This window comes from Cibotium barometz, chromosome 64 (assembly GCF_041138505.1).
Source record: "Cibotium barometz isolate CiBa-2024 chromosome 64, ASM4113850v1, whole genome shotgun sequence".
NCBI classification, from domain to species: Eukaryota; Viridiplantae; Streptophyta; class Polypodiopsida; order Cyatheales; family Cibotiaceae; genus Cibotium; species Cibotium barometz.
In genome coordinates this window covers 25,562,078-25,579,054 of record NC_141109.1, presented here as the reverse complement: position 1 = coordinate 25,579,054, position 16,977 = coordinate 25,562,078, and the positions used below count along the sequence as shown (strand labels likewise).

The following is a 16,977-nucleotide window of genomic DNA, read 5'->3' as shown; positions in this document are numbered from 1 at the left end:
GAGGTTAGCACAACGCCCAAAGATGAACTTTTTGGGCCCTTATGCCCAAGCCTTCCATGGGGCCATCATCAGCAAAGAAGCTGTCACGGCCCATGGAAAGGTAGCCCTCCAGTGCCATAGCCTAGAATGCCTACAAATTCTGGAGGAAGTTGAAATTAAAAGCAAAGCTGGACAAGGTTGGTTTGGGGAAGATGGCAAAGATACTCCTAAGAAGTATCGACACAGAACTATGCACAGAATACCTCAAGACATATGATAAGGGGACCAAAAGGGGAACTATCACCAAAGCTGATGGCACTTTCGAGCAACTCCTTATCACAGAAGATCTCATACGGGATGCTCTGCAACTTTCGCCCACAGTAAAGGTCCACACACACACCATTGATAAAATGCCTCTGGATGCCATGCTCAAGAAAAGTTCATACAACTCAAATGGGGCTGAGTATGAAAAAATCCAGGATGAGGCTACACGGAGAAATCTTGCAAGGCCATGTCCTTGATGCTGCAGGTGAAGCCCGTGGGACAAATACAACAGGGTCACTTTGAACAGGATTGCCAAAGCACATGAGGAGAAAGAAGACGACTGGGCATACTATGTCCATAAAGGAGATGGAGAACTACTTGAAGGCCCGCCAATCCAAAATATGTAACCCATATCTCCTCACACAGGTTCTCAATCACGTACGTAGCAAAAAGGCCTCTCAAGGAGCTTGAACCAGAGGAGCACATGCAGTTGGCAGTGCTACCAGACCAACCCACATTAACAGGCTGAAGATATGAAAAAAGGGCAGGCAATCTTGATGGAGACCAAGGAAATCATGAAGTAGATCAAGAAGAGGCGAAAGAAGAAAACAGATAAGAAGATGAGGGGGATGCTGCCGTCACAGAGATTAGAGGCACAAGTGGCCCAGGAAATCCGCACATACCAAGAGGCCTTGCAAGAGAAAACTCTCAGCCAAGCCACACAGGAGCCCCTACAACAAATTACTCCTCCGACAAGCCCAGCGCAACTAATATTTACAGATCTATCTCCTCTCAAAGAATCAACTATGGCAAACACGCCAACAGAGGCAGCTCGCCTCCTTGAACAAGCAACACCAATACAGGCTAAGGAAAGACAAGGCATTGAGGCGGCCACAGCTCTTGACGCAAGCAAAAGACAAAGAACTCTAGAGCAATCCAGTCCAAGCAAGACAAGATGGTTGGAAGATGAAGAAAGACTACCCCAACTGGCCTTCTTGCAGAACATAGACTATCACCAATTCTTGCAGGAGACCATGGAAAGACTCGATGAGTTGCACAACCAACCACAAGCTGGGCTGGAAGTCGAATCAAGCACAAGTGCAATGTGGGAGCAAGAACAAAAGGTCTGACAGTGCCACCTCCTGACAACACACATGCTCCACGACCATAACTCCGCCCTCTGGAAATAGGTAAAAGATGCATCCACACAAGTGCAAAAATTAAAAGCCAACTTGGAAGCAGCTGAAGCGACCCATAAGGATGTCATCACTCATGAAGAGCTTGAAGGCCACGAAGGAGTAGGAGAAAAGATATAACGCCTTGGAGAGTAATAACATGGTCCTAAGCCAAACAATAGTGCAAAGAATCAAGGACAATGTGGACCTCAACGCCAAATTAGAACAAGCGAAGGAGCAGCTTCAAAAAGAGGTCACCCACACAAAGGAACTCACTACACTACATGCACAACAAATACAAGAGTTCCAAGCCAATGCTAGGGCCAAAGAAGAAGATTTACAATGCCAAATCCAGCAACCAACAACACAGCTAAAGACAGAGGAGGAAAGGGAAACCCATTTACAGCACGAAAGGGAACAAACAAACAAGGCCCATGCAGAAAAGATTAGAGCACTTAATGAAACAATAAGTGCAAGTCAAGCTGAAGTACAAAGAAAAGAGTTGGCACACCAAGAGGCAATGGAGCAACTTACACAACAATTACACGACACTCAAAGGCTAGCTACCCAAAGGCTCCAATAGATCACTACAACTCAAGAAAGAGAAGCAAAGGCCAGGCGGGCCCAAGAAGACGCAACCAGAAGATTCAAAGAATTAGATGCTGCAAGGATGGTCAGAGAAATGGCTATTTCAAACCTCCTTAGCAACATTGACTCCCACCTACAAGAGTTAGAACGTCGGATGGCGATACAAGATAGAAGTCAACGACCGAAGCCTAGCGATGATCTCTGCCTCCTCCTTGAGCATGCCTCCGAGTTAGGTCAGCCCAGTAACTCCTCGGGCCCCTCCTTAAACTCTTACCTTGTAGATTCTAGAGTAGTGCCTAGTTCCTTGACCATTCCTCAGCCCATTTGCATAGCCATATTCAACGAATCCATCCTTGTGGCTGCATTAAGATCTATGGTTGGATCTGCCCATGGTCTTTGAGGAGCTACTCCCCCTACCTAGACCTCGTTCTCTTCCAACGTTGGCTCTTCTAGGCATTTCTAGTCTATAGGATGATCCGGCCACTTCATTCTAGAATGGCTCGTCACTTCATTAGTTGCCTCCGTATGCCTTTGTAGAATTAAGAGCTCCATGTCTTATAAGAACGTGGGATGATTGATCATTTGCTCAATGTCCTTCTTGTTGGTGTACATATGGTCTTCCACTTCACCCATTTCTCTTGGTAGATTATCCCCTTCATCTAGGGTTACAAACCCTTCCTTTGCTCTTGGCTCTTCATTAATGGGCTCTAAGTGGAATTTCTCCCTCACTCCTACCCATGACTATTTCTAGCTCTTTGCCACGTGATTAGAGTAAGTTCACCTTTCCCATCTCCTTTTATTCAGCCCTAGCCCTTTGAGTGTCGAGCTCTTGTTTCCTAGCTACACTTTCCATGTCTCTTCTCATTCAGGGGGGGGTACCAGGGTTTGACAGCCTAGAATTTGAAGGTTGGATAGGTAATTCTTGTCTTAGACCAAGTTTAGCGCTAGTTGATAGAGCTGTGCCCGCAGATTATGCCTCTTCACCGTTGTTGGTTTGGAGACCAAAAAAACCCCAGGCTATATCAATGATACCACTAGATTTGGTAGGGGAGGGTGGTTTCTCCTCTTCTTCCCAGACCCAGAGTATCGCAACCCTTCTTCCATGGATTCTTCACTACTAGTCTCGACGGTGGTTAGATTCCTTAAGACACTCAATTGTGAGTGCTCACTGAGTGGCCTAAACCAACACTCTTTTGATAGGAAGATCTTGGGTGATTTGATGCACTATCATCAGGAGTGAGGTCATCTCTCTCTGATGAGCCTTCTAGACCTCAAGTGCATGTGAATATGATTTGATAAGCTATTTTGCTACCCCAATTAAATTCTAGTAAGATACTGTCGACTTGTTCTCTGAGGCCGTGAAATTGTAGAGAATAGTTCATGGCATGAAAAGTCAGAAAAACGTTCACGTTGTGAACACTTTTCTGTACTTTCACGTGTTCAAAATTTTTGCTTCGGATGACTCAGAAATCCACATTACCTTGTTATAATTTTTTCTAGTCTCAAGAACTTCCTTAACCTTAATATGACAATACCAAGTTCATGAGATAGATCTGGTCAAGGCGTGAAACTATAGAATTAGTTCATGTCATGAAGTGGAATCGGTTCACGCCGTGAAAGAAAATCATTTCACGTTGTGAAATGCTCTGAATTGGTTCTCATCGTGAAATATAAATCATTCACGTCGTGAAATGTTTTTTGCTACTTCACGGTTCTTAATTTTGTCAGACCTGTGTGGTGTCAGAGGTGCCAGGATAAGGCTATCTATTTTTAGCCACCAGGTAATCTCATGAATTACAAGCGATGATGTCAGGAGCGTTTCACGTCGTGAGATTGCAGAGAGTAGTTCACGTCTCGTGAACTGGTCTCCTGCAGTTTCACGTGGAAAATTCCCGCGTCTAACTATCCAGATGCTTCCAAAATGATTGTGCCACACAAAGAATGTAATACGAGTTCAAGACATAACCAATGGCTCCTTATTTTTTACAATTTTTATACATTTTTTCAAGGAAATAAAAACAGAATATCACCCTACTTGTTCTCATAAACGATTCTGGTGATACAAACATCAAAATTGACTAGAAAAAAAATGGGAGCTTTCTTCCAAAGCCACTCCACTACACAACCACACAACAAAAACAACCAATTTCTCATAACTTTTCACTTCCACTCAAATCTTATCCATTCATTCCATACACAATGCACTACCAAAATGCAAAGGCATTGATGAGACTTATGTAATAGGAGCTGAAACTCAAAGAGGATGGAAGAAACAAAGGTATTTCCCTGGCAGTGGAGCCAAAAATGTTATGGGCTACCACACCTCTAAGAAGGAACTCAATGCATTCACCTTTGGAAAGAGAAATAGAACACAATTGTCGTAGGGCACTTTACGAATGCTTCGAACTTGTGTCCCTTGAGGTCTCCAAGCTCACTTAGAAGCTTCAATCCTCTGAGCTCCACCTCCACACTGTCACCGTAGAGTCGCTCACACCATCAGACAAGGCAATCACCGTAGAGTCGCTCACACCATCAGACAAGGCAATCACTCTCTCTCACTTCTCTATATAAGCATATAACATACAAGTATAAAGAAGGCACATGTGCTACAATGCTCTCTCTCAAGACAAAAGCAAGAACTCTCATAACACAAAGGGAGATTGTGTCCATTCATTATGAGAAAATGCCTTATATACAATTGTCCCTTATTAACACTTGGGCGCCCAAAACTTACTTAACTAAGGCCTTGGGTGGCTAATATCTCATAATGTACAAATTTTATAGTGACTTTTCATGACACTTATTAATTTCCTCAAATGGAGGAGCATATTTGTTAATCCAAAATGGGATTAACAATTCCATCTGCCATTTTAACGAGATAAGATCTGCTCTTTTCAAATCGGGTTTTTCCAAAAAAAATTGACATCATTTTGTGATGAAGCTAACCCCCGCCCCACCATCTAGGATAGCCTGGTATTTGTTATAATGAATTGGGATCGTAGCATTAGTGTCATCACTTTCGTAATAATGCCCCAATTTATTAACCGGTATTTTGACGACTTTGGTTGTTCTTTTCCTTATGTGTTTTAAGGTTCTTTTTGCAGAGGTGACTGAACATTCTCTATAGTGTTGGCTAGCTTTAGTCTTCCCTCTACCCATTCTTTTATGTCTGTCCACAATGTTAGTAAACTGCATAGCCCCAATGGCATTTGCACACAGAAGTGGACAATACAGCTGCGAGACTGCCTATGTCTCTGGGTTCTCTGGTGATTGAGAGTTCCTTCCATGTGTGCATCTAGTATCCATCCCTAGGGAATGAATGGATGGAATCATCCTGCGCAACCTCCTCAAACATTCTTGATATCATGTCTAATTCCCTTTCCCTTGTTGGTTCATTTCTTGGATACATTGTATCCCTGACCTAGTTAGATCGTAACTTGGCTCTGTGAAGTCGTTGACACTCTTCTACTAGGACCCTGGCTTCTTCAAGCTTCCTTATCTCCTCTTCAACATTTGGGTATTCACCGAATCCTTTAGGAGTTTATGGTCATTTCCCTTGCATTTCTTGGTTAGGCTCATTTGGTTTGTGCGCTTGATCCCTCTCTTCTCTTGATTGAGTGGATCCGGTGTCGATCGTATCTTCTTCAGATCCATCTTGAATTGTGACTCTGGTGTCACCCTTACCCAGTTTTTTCACCCTCCTTCTCCTGCCAATTCTAGAAGTGGTTGCATCTGCTAGGTTCTTCCCTTTGTCCCCTAATTGGGCTTGGGCACATGTCATGACATTGAGTGGCATAATGTTTCCAGGTTGCACACTTATGGTCCGAATGGTGGCCTGGTTATTAGGAGTGGAAGTCAAACCACTTGCGCAGTATGGACAATCTTTGATCAAATGATCAATCCCACATTTAGTACAAGTAAGTACTGGTCATTGGGTGGTGCAGTCAATTGCTGAGGTTGATGCGTATGAACCACATTCTTGCTAGGACATTCAACGATTTGATGCAGCCCACCGTAACCAAAACATTGTAGTGGTCCTCTCCTCATATTTGCGTTTATGTCCTTACCCTTCCACTGTACCGTGGTTTGAAACACCGGTACTGGTGTGTTATTCTATAAGACATAATATTCTGGTGCAATCTCCGCATTTTCCTGATAGTACTCACCATTGATTTCTACTTCCCGCACCATATCCATATCCTCTGTTGGCTCTTCAATCAATACTTGGTTGATTTTAGCCTATGGTGGTTGTGGTGGTAGAACAAGTGGCGGGCAGAGCTGAAGTGTCATGTACCCAGAACATCCCCCTAGGTAAATAGGAAGGGTTTGGCTGTAGCAACTACAGTGATTTGCACGGGTGGTGCTGGTGCTACACAACATCAAACAAAAAGAAATGGAGCCGATGCGAGACTATGTGCCTCGGCTAAAGCACTTGAATTCAGAGTGCAAACTACAAGAGAGGCTAACTGATCAGTTATTGCCTTACTCCCGGAGACGAGTTCGAGACCACAAGATGCATGATTATCTAGTATTAGCCCTCGATCAGCTACTCTTGATGCATGTTGTAAGCTGGCAATTGAATATGAAGATAATATGCTGGAATTGCCACAGCTAAAAGATGTCAAAATATCTTCGAGAGAGCGACTTCGCGAGTTTCGAGTCTCCAAGAGATTAACTCAGAACAAGCAAGTTGGGAACATGACTGTGGTGGATGAACTCAGTAATGCCATACTGGAAAAATTGAAGGTGAAGAATGGAAGAGGAACATCTAGGCATGGGCATACCCATCTTTACCCTCGTAGAGATTCGGTGTGGTGTTCTATGTGTAGATTGAATCACACTACCACTGAATGCCCACAGATAAGAGCAAGGCCATTACCCTATTGTACGCACTATGTAAAATTAGGGAATCATGACACATCCATGTGTAGATATCCAAGATTCCAAACCGTAGCACAACTTTTGGCACCTAGAGCCCCACTGGCCTTTGTGCCACATGACTCCATCTATCGCCACTTGGGGCAAAGCTTGGCACAAACACATTCTTGAGCCACATGAAATTAATCTTATCTTTTAGCTTGAGGGTTCGGAAACATTGATGAGATTTTCCTTCTAGGGTCAGTGAGAAGACACATAAATCATGGTTACATCATTTACTGTCCTGCAGGTTTCGCATGTGGACTCAAATATCTCTACATGTTGAATCGGATCGGCATCCCTAGAGAATTTTTGTATGAGCTTTGAAATGATGTGTGGCTTCATTTGGGATGATCTGGATTCTAGAGCAGTGCCTAGTTCCTTGACCATTCCTCAGCCCATTTTTACAGCCATATTCAACAAATGTGTCCTTGTGGCTGCATTAAAATCTATGTTTGGATCCACCCTTGGTCTTTGAGGAGCTACTCCCCCTACCTAGACGTCTCCCTCTTCCAACATTGGCTCTTCTAGGCATTTTCGGTCTATAGGATGGTCAAACCACTTCATTATAGATTGGCTCATCATTAGTCACCTCCATACGCCTTTGTAGAAGCTCTATGTCTCAAACGTGGGATGATTAATCATTTTCTCGATGTCCTTCTTGGTGTACAGGCGGTCTTCTACTTTATCGTTTCCCTTGGTAGATTATCCCCTTCATCTAGGTAGTCGGCCTATGTGGCTTAAGGGATTTGACATTAGTAAGCATTGGAGATAGATGCAATGTTGATTAATAGGTGGTGGGGATGAAGAAGAGGCCACAGAGAGTTTATGCTAATTTGAGGAAGGTCTAGGATCATACCATGGGCCAACCAAGCATGTGCCACCGTGGGCTCCCCTCTAGAAAATGTACCTAGGGAGACGACTGTCAATAATGAGGCTTAATATAGGTACTAGAGATATTAGCTTCTATTGATGTGTGAAGTAAATACAAGGCCCATGTATATGTTCTAGGTGTTGTGCATGGGCATTGGATAAAAGGTGAGGCCGTGTAGAAGTTTCTTCTAGTAAAAATTCCAACACACTGCTTTCGTCGATACTTATTTGTATGCTTTCTTCATCTTTTACACATGGTTTGAGATAGGCAATTGAGTATAGAATGGCCGATAAGGCGGGTGTACGTGAGATTAGATTGTCTATGAAAATGGAAAAATTTAAGACACCCAATATGGCATGTACGTTGGTAAACTACAAGTGAAGGTGGCTTGTCGAATAATGTCGATCATGGGATATGACTATGTAGTGACTTGGGTATCTCTACCTCATTAGATTAGGATGATTATGGGCATGTTTTGCACCTTGGAGGGAGAGGTGGAGTCCAATTGAGTCTTGGAATTTTCTCAATTGGTTACGTTGTCAGGTCTTCTCTTGGTTATTTAGGTTCTCTTCTTGGTTCTATGCTTGAGGAAGGTTTTCATACACCCTCTTGTGCTCTCTCTCTCTCTCTCTCTCTCTCTCTCTCTCTCTCTCTCTCTTTGTCTCTCTTTCTTGCTATTTCTCTTCCCTCTCTCTCTCTCTCTCTCTCTCTCTCTCTCTCTTCTTCTTTTCTTTTCTCTCTCTTTTTTATTTGTCAATAAATATATAATTATCTTTATTTATTAATTATTATTTTTATACATGAGCCTACATCACCATGTGGCACATGTGAGAGCTCATTTTTTTTTCTTGGCACACGTGAGCCAAGATTTTTGTTTTGCCATGTGGTGCACGAAAACCATGGTTTTTTTTGTGACACATGGCACACATAAGAAAGTTTTTTCATCTCTTGCATCAGCTACTTCACCTGTAGCACAAGTTCTCTGGGGCTTATTTATGCCCTCACAGTTTTCTTCTTTTTGTTCTTCCTTTTCTTTACTACCCCATTGGAGTGTCTTATGAGGTGTTGCTTGACTCATCCTCCTCGATTGTGACACTTTTCATGGGATTTCTCTTTTGTCTTCTTTCTTGACTTCTTTTTTCTGCCATTTTGGCTAGCTCAACTAGTTCCTCAAACTCCTCTTCAGTTTGTGCCTACTTTGTGTTAACTGTTGCATGGATGTCTGGCTTAATCCCTTAGACAAACCAATCTGCAACTATTTGTATATTAAGGGTCAGATTTGTTCCGCCACTCTGTGCCTCGAGCTCAGCAGTTTTGTTGCATAGGCCTCTACATCCATGTCTTCTTGTCGAAGTTCTCTCATTTGATCACACAGAGTTGAGTTATAGACTTTATCTTGCAGAATCTCCCCAAAAAGCAGTCATGACCTCTTCATAATTCTAGAAATGGCTGTCTTGGTATCTTGATACCCACTCCATGGATATGTCTTTGAAGGTGTTTGTGAAAGCATTTATGCGGATTACACTCAGCTCAAGTTCTTCCACATCCTAAGGTCTAGCCACTTTCCAGTATTGCTCAAACCTCCTTATATGAAAATCTGCATCTTCCCCTTTCTCTCCTTAGAACACCTGGAAATTTTTAGCTAATGATGCCATGGCTCCCTTGAACCTTTTTCGAGGGTTTTGTTGTTGTGGTTGTTCTCCCTAGTTTTGTTGCTCCACCCTTCTTGGGCTTTCTCAACCTAGACCGTGCACAGCTTCTTACTCTTGGCACTCCTTTTCTTGGTCCAAATTGTGCTTGAAATCTAACGCTCCCTCTTGCTCGTGTGGGGACTATGACCATGTTAGGCTTCGCATTACTAGTTGTGAGCTATTTGCAGGATGCAACATCCTGCAACCTCGTGAACTTCTTGCGATACTGATCAGCCATCCTTTTAAGCTTAGTCTTCTTGATCTTGGCAACGGCTACTTTGGTGGTTATAGCCTGCCACCTTCACACGTGCAGTACTAAGGTGGTGCTCACGACATGGGAGATGGCCCAACTGAGTGCTCTGTCGCTCACCCTGGGCTGCTGGGCACAACAACAACCCAAGTAATAAGGCCTGTAAGAAAGCACCATACAAGAACTAGGAGAGTCTAAAAGGATGCATACAGTGCCATAACTAATAGGACCACTATCCCCCACAAGTAGATTACCGAGTGGATGTTAAAATATGTAAGTGCCAGTCGGGTGCCTTAACTATAATTGAAAATCGGGCATCCAATCTAGATGTATCGCGTTGATCCAACATTTTGTAGCTTAGCTTTCTAGATCCACATTACACAAGAACAAAGGGCTACAGAGACTGCATAACAAATCCCCATTTTACAAGAGCAAATCAGATTAAGGGAAGCCCAGATTCTTGAGACTCTCAAGTGCAAGGATGCATTGCTTGCAACCATGCAACCATCATGGAGATGGAGATGACACACATAGAATCCCAATTGTAGCATGTAGTAGAGTTTAATAGGGTCACAACCCAGATGTTGGCCAACTAAGAAATCTTAACCAAAAAAGACAAGGCCATAGGCACACTATAGAAGGAGAAAGAGTTGGCCCCACAAGTTTTGGAAGAGCAATAGGTAGAGGAAGAAACACAAATACCTTGCATGCAGTAGAAATGAGCTAAAGGGATACAATCGTAAGAAGTCTGCAAGCAGGCAGCAAGAGTTGGCCAAATACACTGCCCTCAAGCCCATGAGTTTATACTCAGCCGAGGCGGCTGGGGCAGACGTTAAAAAGGATCAGTTAATCCTAGAGGTGGCGATGCATCTGCCGAATCTGGTGCTATAGCACCATAGCCTTGTGTTTTATCTCTATTTGGCTCTTCATGCGGAATCTTTGATGTTTATACATCAGGGATACACCTTGGACCAACCATTGAATCTTCACATGTTTATTGAACTCAATAGAGAAAGCTGCCAACAGTAAAATACATGCACCTAGTGAATATGATGATTTTCAAAGGAGACATCTATCTAGAGCAGCCAGCAACAGATATTTATAATCATCGAGTGCATCCCATTGTATCAAACTACCATGCATGGGGATCAATCTTTGAAGAGCCCATGTTTAGAGGCTAATGTAGAACCAATTATCTTGAAGATCGGTTTGTAGAGCCGGCTGCCATGGTGGATGCCATAATGGACCATGCAGAGACATGGATTCATGAAGAAGGCCTGCCTGGAGATATGTGGGAAACATATAGAGCTTTACAAGCTAGTCCATTAGTTGCCCCAATCGGCGTGGTAATCCTTTACCACTGTATTGTGGCACAAATCGACTAGCAAAATGCAACCAATGCATGCTTCTTTACTAAACTGTAAGTGGCCTACCCTACTTTCCATAAGATTGAGGGTGATGAGGCATTTGATTTTATTAAAGAGCTGAAAATGCTAGATTTCCTTGACAAGCTTGGGAAGTCATGAGGGTCAAGGCCTAGAGGACCCAGTGCAAAATCCAACAATGATGCTGAGGATGCCAGCAAGGGTTTGAAGTTCCATGACACCCATATGCATTTGTCTATAAGACTTCAAAGAAGAGAAGGGCCCCATGTAATGTCACAAATATGATGAATCTCATGTGTGAGGCCTTGCCTTTGACATCAACCTTGGGCGGCCCACACTTCGCCAAATCTATTAGTTGTTCGTGTGCAAGTATCCAATTTTTGGAAGCATTCAGGATGCAAGCCTTCAAAGAGATGTTGTCATCCAAGTTTATCCTTTCCAGCTACAATATTGTGTTTCACTCACATCAATGGAAAGCCACTCCAACGTCTAAAGGTGATGCAACACTTCCATATGATGAGGTCGTTTCACAAAGATAATTAGAAGATCCCTTCATCGACATGTCCAATTCACAGCTTTCCAGGATAGAATAGGTCTAAGCAAGAGGGGGAGGGGTGTTTGTTAACTCATTTCCGTATATCTATAATCCCTGCCTCTAGCTTAGGATTTATTCACATTATGTATGATCGTGGGCCAATGATGTATCAAAAGCTAACCATAAGCCTTTCATCTGTGGGTAGAGATAGGCAATGGGCACCCACTTAAGTTGGGTGTGGTTGGGCAAAGCCCATTTGTAATATACAACTTTTGATAACGTGAATCAGGGAATTCAAATATTTCTCAAGTGCAAAAGTTGTATATATATAACTTTTGATAATGTGAATGAGGGAATTCAAACATTTCTCAAGTGCAAAGCTTTCTTCTTCTCTTAAGGTCTTACCTTTTTGGATGCATGCCTGTGTGGGTGGATGGAGTGTGTTGAGTGTGCATGCTTGTACACTAAGCGAAGCCCTCAATCTGCGGAGCTTCTCCGTACCCAATGCTTTGGTGAAGATGTCAGCTACCTGATCCTCTATGCTGACCTTGAGTGTGCATGCTTTCTTGTTTGAGTGAGAGTGTGATTGAGCATGATTGGAGAAGGAGGTGGTTCAAGCTTTCTAACTTAACCATTGCCTTTTGGTGGAAGGATTCCTTAGTTGATTTGAGAGTAGAGAAAGAACTCAAACAAGAGGGATTGGCACACCTATTGGCCTCTTTAGCCTCTCCACCAATAGGGATTGGCACACCTCTTGGCCTCTTTAGCCTCTCCACTGATAGGGATTTCCATGATCCAAGACAGGTGATTTAACCACTAGCTTTACGGTTCCTTGCTAGAGAGCAAGAAGGTTCTTGACATGTACATTATGCAATTCATGTTCCACATGATCTGTGAAGCTTCCATTTTGTGTACATAATAAATTGTAAACTAAGAGAGCATTCTAACTATAAGAAAAGTCTTACATGATAAGCTTTAAAGTCGGTCAACTTTGCACACCCTAGAAGTAGACCTAAATGGAAAACCATTGCTTGTGCACTACAATGGTGGTGGTGTAATTTTTTACGCAACACTTTGGTGATACGTGATAATAAAATTACACTCCTTGCTAGTTGATTACTCCTAGCAGGCTCTAGCTAATTTGAGAGCTTCCATAAAAAATATACCCACATGTAACACATAAGCTAATTGGGTGTAGTTTAAATTCAAGTTAAAGGCAAAAAAAGATACACATAATTTCATGCAAGATGAGAAGGTTGGAGAGAAGAAAGACATTAAGAGAATAAAGAAATAATGAGCATGCTTTGAGATACCCTAAATGAGCATGCTTTGAGATACCCTAAAGAAATAATGAGCATGCTTTGAGAGAATAAAGAAATAATGAGCATGCTTTGAGATACCCTAAATGACATACACGACATTTTATAATAAGGCGAAATAAACCCTTACTCTTACTCTAACACAACGAAATAAACTTACATTCTATGTCTAGACCTCTAGTGAGCATAGTTTGCATTAAAAACTTTCTTAGATGAGTTCCTTTTAGCGACAAGTAAGGTATGAGCATAAGTCACTTATAAACTCGAAGAGAAGGAGCACTACATGAGATAAGCTTAAGACAAGAAGCATAATCAACATGAAAACACGATGATGCCACAACAATGAGAAATCCATCAACACCATCAAAATTTAAAATTGATTAAGATTGGTCACCTCTCACCACACCTTAATGAAAGAAGCAAAATCAACATGAAAACCCGATGATGCCACAATGCATGCTCAATAGAGTAAACAACACGGGAAGCCAACAAAAAAGGTTAATTGATGTCATCATTATGTCACATGGACCTCTGAAAGCATAGTAAACCAGTCCAACTCAAGGACCTAATGAAAGAGTTTAATGTATGCTTGCGTTTTAGAAGAACCCGTTAAGTGTGTGTGTGTTGCATAGGCATCAATATACCATTTTCCTAATTCTGAAATCTTGTGAAACCATTAAAAAAAATGCACACATAAATAGAGAAAAGGAGTATTTTTTGTGTTATAAAGAGTAGGCTAATTAGTCCTGAGTGTGGCTTTACAATGAGGGTGCCCCATCTAGTCGGGTGGCACATAGAGGGTGCCTTGTGGCACATAGAGGCCACCCTTTTTCTCTTGGATGAGCTATTCTTGTCAAAGCCATTGACAATAATAGCTCTTGTGAAGCAAACTGACCTAGCAGTTGAGCATTTCTCACCATGGTTCATAATTACACATGGTAAAAAGTCGCAACTTGTAGCTTCACAAATAGGAACTGGCTAGAAAACTCCCACTCCACTAATCAGGGTTCAAGTCCTAAGAATGAGATTTTTTTTTCAACTTGCGTCCCTCTTAGCCAAAAACACTTTTGCCACCCAAACGCTTAGTGGACCCTGTGTTTTTGTTTTAAAATTGCGTTGATTTACCCACACACCTTTTTTTAACCCACCCCTAGTGAATTGGAGGGAAGGGGTGAGCTCGATTTGGAACTCGTGTCTCGACTGGTAGAGTTACTAGCTCTACCACTAGCCTATTGTCCTTACCTCATGGTGGACATCATGTTGGTGGTGGTGTGGCCGAATGCACTTGCCATGTGGGTTGTACAAGCTTTCCACCAGAAGATTGCCAATCATGCGCAAAAGTCTTTGGAGACTCCCTTGCTGTGTAAAAGGAGGAGTGTAAAAACCCCAACAAACAGCAAGTCCCTAAAAGGAGGAATTTTATTTCTTTATTTCTCTTTTATACCGAACCAAAACCCACATAAATAAAGCATTAGGGGAATGAGAAGTGTTGTAGATACATACAGGCTTGTAAAACCCAACAAGAGCAACAACAAAGCTGGCAGCGCTTGGATCTCGCAGACATTCTAGGGTTTTTCTCTTCATAAGAGAGAAGCTCAACACAGATCGCCATGGCGCAGACGCTGCAGTCTGCAGCTCAGAAAGTGAGCACCCCCTCCACCAAGCTGCGCGTGGCCATTTTTAGGGCTAGCGTGGCTTCCCTTCTCGACAATCCAGGTAAGAACTCTTCTTCTTTTCTTCTGATCAAACAGCAAAAATTGATACTGTAAGTAACCCTAAAGCATCTTAAGCTTAACATTTGTTCTCTAAAGCAGCAGAGTCTAACTGAAGATAATTTATTTACTAAAGTTCTGTCACATCTTGTTAACTTAGGGTTTTAGAAAACCCTCCTAAGTGAGATTCTAGCTACCTTACAAATGCCATCCTAAAAGATAGGATTGGGTTATCAAACTAAACACTGTTCTCATCAAGTACATCATAAATGAATCGCATACTCTGGGTTTTTGAAGAGATCAGCTTTCTCCAATCCATAGAGTACACTCCAGGTGTATAGACCCAAAGATGCCAAGCAGAGCAGGATGTGGTTGCCGATTACGGGTGACATTGTGACAAATGTATCATTGATGACAAAATGGAAAATTTGCCATTCATGATATCATGGCAAATGTGTCATTGACTATATCATGGCCAATGGGGTTGACATCTTGTTTCATGGCGAATCAAGGGAGTCTGCTTGGCAGCCTTATGGTAATGACAATTCCTCTTTGAACTTTCTTGGTTGGGAATGCTTGTAACTTTGTTGGCATCATGGGACATCACCGACATACATGGGATGAAAACACTTCTCGAGTGAATGCATGTATGGATTTTAAATGCAGGACAAAACTCACAAGTCGATGAAGATTACGTGCTTCCGGCACTTTGCCAGAAATTGTCTCACGGATGTGGCTTAACGAAATTGATGTTTCCAGCTCTGTTCATTTAACAACACCCTATCGTGCGGGAGTGATGAGTCTAGAGCTAATCTCATATGGTGGGACAACGTATTTTGTGGGGGAGTGATGACTCTCATGTTCTCCTAACGGAATGTGGTCCTGTTGGCCATTGGCTAGTGGAGGGTGCATTGGTCCAATGGAGCTTTTTCTGGTAGCAAGACACGAGGTCAACTCTAAATTCATTGTTACAGCCAACCCTACCCCACTTGTTTTGTTGCATCTACCTTGTCGTAGAGCTCAAGGCCCGGTGCTTCAGTTGGAGCAATTATTAGCCGGGAGCTTGAAGATAAGCAGAAGGGCGCCCATGACCAGGAGTATGAGCGCAACAAATTGCTTTGGCTACATAGGTGGCCAGAGAGTCGTTGTCTTGTTTGACAGCGGCAGCACGGAGGATGTGGTCACGGAACAGGCCGCTAGGCGTGCCCGTTTCGAGCTGACTTTGGTGGACAAACAGGTTGAGGGTTTTAGCACAGGCATGACAACGAGCGTCAAGTATGAAGCTCTAGGTGCTAAGTTAGTGATTCAGGGCATAGAGTTTGTGCGTGACTTTATGGTTGCCCCTCTTGTAGGAGCAAACATAATTTTGGGTATTCAGTGGTTTCACAAGTCAGATATTCCAGCAGTTCGGTGGTGTGATTGAGTACCTTCCAGGAAAGGCCAATCCAGTGGCCGATGCTTTGAGCAGGAAGGGACAAGTGTCTACGATTCAGACCACTAGACTTGACCTTGTTGGTACAGGACTAGAGGACATGAAGCACACATACGCGGATTCCGAGGAATTCGGTACTCAGTGGGAACATGCATTGGATGCCACAGGACCATGCCATTTTCTGATACGCGATGGTTGGCTTTTCTACGAAGGCCGACTATGTGTCATGAAGTCATTCAGGGCAGCTCTTCTCCATGATGCCCACGACGCCATTACAGGTGGTCATAGGGACATGAATTCGACTCTGGAGAAATTAGAACGGCAATACTATTGGCCAAAGATGAGGCGTGATGTGTTTACATATGTACAATGCTGTGACATTTGTCAAAAGGTGAAAGCTCCTCGTGGAAAGAAGATAGGGTTGCTACAGCCCTTGCCAATTCCTGAGGGTCCTTTCCAAGACATTTCGATGGACTTTGTCACGAATTTGCCTCCCAGTCCGAGTAAGCGTAATACGCAGTGCTTAACTATTGTTGATAGGTTTAGCAAATTTGTTATGCTTATTCCGTGCAAGGCCAATGTGACCACCAAGGATGTTGCCTAGTTGTTCATTCGGCATTGGTACCCGATTGGCGGGATTCCTAGGACCATAGTGTCAGATCGAGATGCTAAGTTTACCAGTCATTTTTGGAGGGCATTGTTTGATAATTTTGGTACTAAGATGAATTTTTCCAGTGCATTCCACCCACAGACAGATGGCTAGACAGAGATCTACAACCAGTTGGCCTTTGATGTGCTGAAGTGTTATGTCCACGATCAGCAAGGTAAGTGGGAATCGTATTTGCCTTTAGTTCAA

The 16,977-nt window shown here is 42.8% G+C and overlaps 1 protein-coding gene across 2 annotated transcripts in view; it reads left to right on the top strand.

Annotated features, from left to right (window-relative positions):
* The first annotated feature begins 14,439 nt into the window (after positions 1-14,439).
* The window catches only part of ILA (putative protein kinase regulator ILITHYIA), a 93,580-nt gene continuing 91,042 nt past the window's right edge, over positions 14,440-16,977 (top strand). For both annotated transcript variants that reach the window (XR_015265611.1, XM_086796548.1), the window contains exon 1: positions 14,440-14,693. Coding sequence is in view for 1 of the 2 variants with exons in the window: in XM_086796548.1 (XP_086652674.1) it covers positions 14,588-14,693 (106 nt within the window). In the remaining variant the exon portion in view is untranslated. The remainder of the gene's footprint in view (positions 14,694-16,977) is intronic.